The 8,696-nt window shown below is 36.8% G+C and overlaps 1 protein-coding gene across 3 annotated transcripts; it reads right to left on the bottom strand.

Moving 5' to 3' along the window:
* Positions 1 to 3,148: 3,148 nt before the first annotated feature.
* On the bottom strand, positions 3,149 to 7,260 carry LOC147516528 (uncharacterized). Of its 3 annotated transcripts, XM_086589076.1 has the most exons (8): positions 6,770 to 7,260; positions 6,377 to 6,474; positions 5,130 to 6,127; positions 4,485 to 4,651; positions 4,317 to 4,381; positions 3,923 to 4,058; positions 3,535 to 3,681; positions 3,149 to 3,398 (listed from the first exon to the last, which is right to left on the bottom strand). In XM_086589076.1, exons 1-8 carry the CDS (start codon positions 7,097 to 7,099, stop codon positions 3,303 to 3,305), a joined length of 2,037 nt encoding a protein of 678 aa, XP_086445202.1. In that variant the 5' UTR covers positions 7,100 to 7,260; the 3' UTR covers positions 3,149 to 3,302. The 3 variants fall into 3 exon arrangements, with proteins under 3 accessions (XP_086445202.1, XP_086445204.1, XP_086445203.1); XM_086589078.1 differs by lacking the exons at positions 3,149 to 3,398; positions 3,535 to 3,681 and having other exon boundaries at positions 4,036 to 4,171; positions 6,770 to 7,241; XM_086589077.1 differs by lacking the exons at positions 3,149 to 3,398; positions 3,535 to 3,681; positions 3,923 to 4,058 and adding an exon at positions 4,073 to 4,163 and having other exon boundaries at positions 6,770 to 7,242.
* Between the last annotated feature and the right edge of the window lie 1,436 nt (positions 7,261 to 8,696).

Genomic DNA, 8,696 nt, shown 5'->3' with positions numbered 1-8,696 from the left:
ATTTATAGAGGTGAATTTATACTATGAAACTAAATATATGAATTTAACTTAAACTAATTTAACTAAGCAATTGAATATGAATTGAATAAAATACAGAGAAGAATATGGAGAAGAGATTAAGGAGATTTGATTTCACTTAAATAAATTCCTAATATGCTAGTGTAGATTATTGCAATCATAATCAATTAAGATTAATTTTGATCCCTAATTATTCATGACAATCTCTGCCAACTAATAATTAGCATGTGAGGAAGTTCAACTCATTCTTATGGCGAATCAACTAACATACTAGAGTGAACTCTTAAATGCAATAATTCTAACTAACACATCAAGTCTTCATCCAAGCTTCATCAAATCCCTCTAATCGAGGTTTAGCTAGAATTCATTAGACTATCATTAACATATGAATAATAAGACAACATAATGAAGAACAATAACTTGGCTTTTATTAATCTAATGAAAAATTATCAATGATTCAATAACTAAATTAAAAACAGTGTAATAAAACTAATTAATGGAGTCTAAATTAAAACAATGTAATTAAAACTAATAAAACTAATTATCTTTATCATTCACTAATTAAAAACTAACTAAAACTAATTAACTAAGTAAAAACTAAGTTCTAAAGTATATTAATGGAGTCTAACTAATTTATTTTCTAATCTAGGTCTAACTAATGAGTCTGCCTCTTTTCTTCCCTTGAAGAAGAGAAAGAGATCCCCAATTTCGTGCATGGGCCTGGAGCCATGTTTTGGGCCGAAAAATCGAGCCCAAAACCCAATTTGTTGAATTCAAGACTTCCAATTCTGGTCATGTTACTGTAGTATGAGGTTTCATCAACTTATACTACTCTGATCGAGTCAAGGTCTGGACAATTGGAAAGAACTTTCTGAGCCAGTCATTTTGATATAAAATAGGCCCAAATCCGAGGTCTGAGCCCAAAGATATGACCTTTTGAAGTTCTATTGACTTTTCTTCAGCTTCCTAATCCGGTTTGACTTTCACTTAACAGCTTGACTTGGGCTTTTTAAGGGCTTTTTCTCCATGAAACTTGGGCTTTCTTCATAGAACTTTCATAGCAATCACTTTAGCTCCTTTTAGCGCCTAATTAGTAACAAATTTACATTTATTCAACTCCGAAGCCTGAAATACTCAAAAGCACGTAATTAGTGATAAACCTATATTATTAATCACATAATTGGTCTAACAACTATATTGTTAAGGGGGTTAAAACTACAGTTTTGGGCTCTTATCAAACCACCCTCAAACAGTATTTTGCTTGTCCTCAAGCAAATATGAGAAATTAGAATAAGTGACCAAAAATGGAGTTCTAACTAGTCTCGTTTCGCCGAGTGCGATTGCATTGATTATATTCAACAAGGCCTTAAACCACTAAGTTCTAAAGTATATTAATGGAGTCTAACTAATTTATTTCTAATCTAGGTCTAACTAATGAGTCTGCCTCCTTTCTTCCCTTGAAGAAGAGAAAGAGATCCCCAATTTCGTGCATGGGCTTGGAGCCATGTTTTGGGCCAAAAAATCGAGCCCAAAACCCAATTTGTTGAATCCAAGACTTTCAATTCTGGTCATGTTACTGTAGCGCGTGGTTTCATCAACTTATACTGCTCTGATCAAGTCAAGGTCTGGACCTTTGGAAAAAGCTTTCTGAGCCGGTCATTTTGAAATAAAATGGGCCCAAATCCGAGGTCTGAGCCCAAAGATATAGCCTTTTGAAGTTTTGTTGACTTTTCTTCAGCTTTCTAATCCGGTTTAACTTTCACTTAACAGCTTGATTTGGGCTTTTTAAGAGCTTTTTCTCCATGAAACTTGGGCTTTCTTCATAGAATTTTCATAGCAATCACTTTAACTCCTTTTAGCACCTAATTAGTAACAAATTTACATTTATTCAACTCCAAAACCTAAAATACTCAAAAACACGTAATTAGTGATAAACCTATATTATTAATCACATAATTGGTCTAACAGTTATATTGTTAAGGGGTTAAAACTACAGTTTTAGGCTCTTATCAGTTTTTCATTGGTTGAATGTACCGAGAAATTTCACCGAGGTTTATATAGGTAAAAGAAAAACAATTAATCGGCAAAATTAATTGGTATTTGTTACTGACGGACCCAAAAAAATTAATAATTAATTGGTATTGTGTTGGGCAGACCCAAAAAAAATAATTATTACAAGTGTGCCATTGGTCCCAAAAAGTTGAATTCGAAAACCCCAAGCTTAAATGACCTGGCTAGGTCGTTCGTTGTGCAAATCAAACGGTCTGGTCATACCGTCTGGATTAAGTCCAAAACGATGTGGCCATGTCGTTTGGGATTTGGACTTAGAAAAAAACTTATCGGTGTGGTCACATCGTTTGGACTAAGTCCCAAACGACTTTGGGACTTAGTCCAAACGATGTGCCCACACCGGTCAAGAGGCCAAAAAATAGAACTTTATATTTTTCAAAGTTCAAATCCCAAACGGTGTGGCCATATCGTTGGGGACTTAGTCCAAATGGTGTGGCCATATCGTTGGGGATTTTTCTAAGTCTAAATCCCAAACGACATGGCCACATCGTTTTGGACTCAGTCCAGACGATGTGACCAGACCGTTTGGTGTGCACAACGAACGACCTAGCCGGGTCGTTTAAGCTTGGGGTTTTCGAATTTTTTCATTCAGCCACTATACACATGCATATTCAAATTTCTAGTCGCGTGCATATTCAAATTTCTAGTGTTTAATGTTAGTGTTAGAATATAGTTTTCATGGTTTAAGATTTAGGATGGTGGAAGAGAAGAGAAGAGAATAGAAGAAATGGCTGAAAAGGAGAAATTCACGTTGGTTTGGAAAGTGCCCAATACAAAACAACTTTTTGGGACCAATGACACACTTGTAATAATTATTTTTTTTAGACTTTTTGGGACTAATGACACACTTGTGATAATTGTTTTTTTTTTTTTGGGTCTGCCCAACTCAATATGGTCCGTCAGTAGCAAGACTATTTAGTGCCATACTGGTGGGGTAAATAATTGAAATAGAGTAAGAGAGAATCGAATATAGAGAGACATAATTTTTCACAGTGGGCCCGTACGTCCCTGATTCCTATCATTTTGACCGTCAGCTTTGTTCCTAGTCATATGTGCTTCATTTCACAAAAACCACGAATGGGTGGTAAGATTTAGTAGACGTACAATTACAAGCTTAGTTTTTTCCTATGATAAATCTTTCATTCTCTAAGATGGTCTAAAAAAGATAAAATGATTACAATAATACATTCTTTCCTTTTTTCTGCATCCGATGTTTAAGAAATCATACTAAATTCTCCATGTATACTGCCATCAGATGATGGAGATGATCCTATAATGCACGAATTATCTCCCTGCAAGATTGATACCACCTGAGAAACAAAAGAGATTGATATTCAATACAGTGCATAGGCGCTTTCTGTCGTAATTGAGTTAACGTCATATGTAGTGTAACTCAATTTCATTGCTTTAGCATGCAATCGGATGTTCGTTAGTTAGTTGACTTGCCTGACTCATGCTTGGTCTAGACAGAGGTTTTGTCTTTGTGCAGTGGATTGCTACAGAGATAACCTTATAGATCTCATATATATCTTCATCCGCGATATCTTGATCCAGTAGCTCATGAAATGCGCCTTTTACCAGTAATGGTCGTGCCTACACATCAATCAAGACGTGGCAATGCTTTTAGATCCTAAAATATTTTGAATCGAACAACTAACATATATCCCAATGTGGGTTCTCTTTGATATTGTTAGCGTAAGAGATAAAGATCAAAGTGAAGAAATGTCAAGAAACATCAATCAGAATATTGACGACATGTTTACTGGTATAAGCAAATTGTCAAACAAAATATTCATAAACAGGAAAAAGGGAAAGAAGCTATTGAAGTACTGACCAACTCAACCAATTGCTTGTTATCCCGGGGTAACGTTCGCAGGCAGAAAAGTCTGAGAAGCAAAACTCCAAACGAAAAGACATCGGACTTTACTAGCTCCATCGATACAAATCCTGAAGTGGGCTCGCATGTGTACCTTTTCGTGGGAAGTAAACTCTTTTAGGCCAAGAATATGTTGAAAGCTTAGAACCTTACGTATGATGGTTTCTGCAACTTCTTTGTTACTTCTACTCTTTTAAGGCTGAAAATCTTTCGGAATTTGACGTATCATTATAAGATATGACATAATCAAAACTACCAAGAATTAGTGGTTTTAGAAAACCTACTAGACTCTTAGGTTAGACAGCGAGATATTCTATATGTTCATCCAAGTAGAGATTGTAAAAATGCAGACCTGTTGGTACGATCAGTCATCACTTGCTCAAATTGCAGCCAAACTGCTCGCCCAAATCCAGAGACCTGTTACACCATAAGGAAAGGGAAAAATACATCAATGGATATATAAGGTAGAGAAGTGAAGTGTTTGTCCATGAAAGATTTCAGGGTTTTTTAATGTTCTTACTAGTGGTTGGAAGTCATGTGTCAAGAAAATGTTACATGGCTGTAAGTTGCTATGCACAACAGGACCTCTAGGACATTCTTCATGCATGTATCTCAGACATCGACCAATTTCTGTTGCAATCTTCATCCTATTCTTAAATGTCAATCCCACCTGGTCTGCTGTTGAACCTAAATAAGTAACAGAAGGAAATAAGTACATACAAAAGGAAGTTCACTTTTTAAATATGTATATGAATGATATTCTAGGTTTCTAACAGATATACAGTGGGGAAATCTAAAAGAATTGTTGAGAACCACTTGTTCTAAAAGCTCGAACTTATAGAAGGAGGCTTCGACATTGTATATACAAAGGGTCCAACAGATGGTAAGGTACATATGGTTAATACTCCACAATGGGATCGGGGTCACAAACATACGGCAACAAGAATTAATCTTGTAAGAGAACGGTTTAGTAGTTAACCTATATAAATGATACTCTTGACAGATATATAATAGGGAAATCTAAATGAACTAATTTTGTAAGAGAACGAATAAACAATTCAATAGTTGAGCTATAATGGTTGTGTCAGGTTATTCATAACTCATAGCGAATTTTCTGTACATGCTAGATTGGTTGATATTGATGGGTGGGAGATTCTAAACTCACCGTAGAGATATTGATCGAGTGTTCCTTTATCAGCGATTGCATAGACTAAAGCCGTTACATTTGCACTGTCATGATAAGCTGATAGCTCCATGATATTTCGGTGAAACAACGAACATGTTACTCGCTTCTCAGCTTCAATAACGCCAGTTGGATCACCATTCAATCTCTTAACCACAGCATGGAAAGAAGGGTCCCTGAGAAATCCGTCATACAGCTCAAACTGTTCATGTTTACTAATGCAACAGTCTGGATGGAAGCCACCTGTTAATTCTACAATCTCTTCCAAGCTTAGTTCCAAAGGTTGCCTGAGAACAAGCATGGCCTCAGAGAATCTGCCAAATGAGATATTATTATATAAGGACGTTCTGGCTCCTGAAGGTTTGAGCCTTTTGGAGCCACTAGTCCCTTTTCCTCCTTTGAGGATCTCCTTTCGACCACTCTGTTCAGGGTAGTAACTAGGACCACTTCTAGGGGACTCTACTTTTGCTAAATTTAAAGATTCCTCTACTATTGGTTCGATTATCGATGGGGTTTCACTTTCCTCTCCAGACAACTCGAATGATACAGCATCTCCAGTTTCTTCTTTAACTTGATTGATTTTTAATGGATATCCACTTTCATTAGCAAATCGCTTGACGGTTACCTCATTTTCAACTTCAGCACTAGCACTAGTGTTCCCTGGAAAAGATGGATGGAAAAACCGGTTTTTAACCCTGGTAGTCGGCAAAGAATCACGAATATGTGGTTCCTCTTGTGATACTGTCTCCTTCAGAAGCTTAAGAGGTCTTGGATTAGAAACATGAGGCTCCCCTTCTGGCTGTACTGGCTGCCTCAACTGGTCAGATATTCTTGGATTGATCTTTATCCCCTTACCCCTAAAATTTCCTGAAACATCACTTGGAGTACAGGACAACCTATGTTCCTCGGCTTCCTCATTGTCATTAACTACCGCTGTGTTGAAATCACCTCCAAGACGACTCTTATCACCACTAAAACACCTGCAAAGGTCCAGAATTTTTTGCATTTGATATCAGTTTAATCTTAGTAACTATTATCCTTTTTATAAAATTGACTTAGTCACTATCCATACTTAATATACGGACACTTCTTGATTTTTGATTTCTTATGTCTTGTGTTTTCAACCGCTATTGCATTGAATTTCTCGCTCTTATTTCGTATTCTATAATAACAAGTTGAAATTTTAAATTATATCTCTGTTTTTTTTTGCTTTAGAGAGAGAGAGAGACCTGTCCATGATTATCCAGGTGGCCTTGAAACTATTTGCCTCCTCGATCATGATTGCCATCGGCCGGATTCCAACTGCAACCTTTACCTGAAATATCACCTGCATAAAACACATTGTCTTAGATGGAAGCTATTCATACGTGTCTTAAAGGCACAATAGAGCATATAGTTCTCCTAACATCCTTATCACTCTGTGCATTAATTTGCCTAGGAAATCCTAGTATTGCTTCACGAGCAGTACGTGTAGGAAACGGGGATCTCCCATGCATATCCATGCGAGTTTGTTGTGTGCACCGATATAATCGAGTCGATCACACTATCCATGAAGGACTCTTCTGAGTACAATAAGCCTATTTTTGATAGTCGGAGGCTATTCAAAAAAGAAGAAGACATACACCAGTGTTTTTGCATCTGTCATAGTAAGGTCTGAGGATCCTTAAGTATGCTTGTCTTCTTTGATTTATCTGCTCATGAGAGAACTCGATGTATTTATCTCCTTCATAAGGAAGACTACTTTGTTGATCCCCTATACAACAGAAGCCGACACTAGGTGATCCCAAAGCATCCAGCGGATTAAGGATGGTGAGCACCAAAAGTTCATCCTTCGGGTTGACAACTTTGCGCAATGCCCACCGCAGTGGAGCAGCACCCTTTTCACCTGTGGATGCCTTGGTTCCTTCTAACACGACGATCACTCTCTCCTTTCTCTGCCTTTTTCGAATCATTGTTATCTGTATTTCCTCCGATTGGTTGGTGGATGGATAAATATTTTGCTCGAGTGATTTGTTTTATGTACACAAGTGTTTTCCCTGTTTTGCTTACATTGTATCTAGACTATTCCTTTGTCTATGTTTCTTCTTGTTATTATGATCATGAAGACCAAGGTTATTTCATTGTTCTATCCGGTACATTATATGCTTTTGTTTCTTTCTGTTCCGATTCACCACTTCACAGCCTGCTTGACTTTGTTACTTGCTATTATAAAATGACTAATGAGTCTAAAAATATGTTGTCTTTCATAGAAACCTATGGTAACTGAACAAGTTGTGCCAACACATAACATATTTTACTCTCATTTTGAACAAATAAGTTGATGGGATTTTTTCGCAGAAACGATAATGACAAATTTCGCTTTGCAAGAAACTGAGAAACGTACTACATATATGGGCAGATATGGTGGGTGAACAGAAAGTTTGGATCTAGCTCCAGTAAGAAATATACTGCAAACGCATGATGTGGTTTGTTTAATTCAAATAAAACTATCTAGAGATGTTTGGATAGACCTTTTTGTTTTTATTTTTTAAAATGATTATTATGGGGTTAGGCAGACGTCTACCCTGTATTTGTTGGAATCACTCCAAGACCTTGTCCTCCTGGGTAAATCAAACAATCTATACTATGATGAGGTACAAAGCATACATTAACACAAATTCAGGATCAGGAAATTTCTTATTAAGAGAAAGGCATGCACTACCTTAAACCCCCTAAAGAGGAATACTAAATTAAGTTGCAACCACTTGTAAATTAATAAAGGTGAAAACACTTGCATATGATTGTTATCCAGATATCCATGTCGATAACTATATATATCTCATTGGCTATGCCACAACCCACACAAACACTTGTACCTCACCACGCCAATTTTACGAATTAGAAACGCATTAGAATTTTTCTTGCTGACTTTAGGACTGGAATTAAATTGTTCCTGTGGGTTCGCAAAAATCATGTTTAAAACTTTGGCATGTACTAAACTAATTACTTCTGTTGCCAACTACTTGACGTTACTTCCATGACTAGCGGATCGACACGACAACGCATCTCAGCCTGGACGGGAGGTCCTGGCTGTGGAGGAGTTGCTGCGCTTGGCATGCCTTTTTGAAGCACCAGCCACCAGGACGCATTGGGCTAGATATGGTCAACAGATTTATGTGGTGAAAATACTAAACACTCCGTTTTTTGTGTAGGGATATTGTTTCCTTATTTTCCACCAAATTTGAACAAAAAAGGAAATCACTTGACGTGTACGGTTTTGATAAAAAAATTTATTAGAAATTTTAGTTTACGGAAACACTACGACTTGGAAAACGTGGTGCTGATGTGAGTATACTATCGTGTTCATATAAAAAAAAGACTATACTATAATGTATTTTGAGGCTTCCGGCCTTACGTTTTACTCTTGTTAATTGATATATAATTGTCGGAGCTGACCACTGGCTTCAAAGTGGTACTTATGAAGCCGCTATCACAAAATGTAATTTGGATTTGGCATCTGCTTTTGGTGTCAAATGGTTGCGGCTAAAGATGGTATTCTGCTTTAAATTC

This window comes from Coptis chinensis, chromosome 2 (genome assembly GCF_015680905.1).
Source record: "Coptis chinensis isolate HL-2020 chromosome 2, ASM1568090v1, whole genome shotgun sequence".
Taxonomy (NCBI): domain Eukaryota; kingdom Viridiplantae; phylum Streptophyta; class Magnoliopsida; order Ranunculales; family Ranunculaceae; genus Coptis; species Coptis chinensis.
This window is presented reverse-complemented; position numbering and strand designations above follow the sequence as displayed.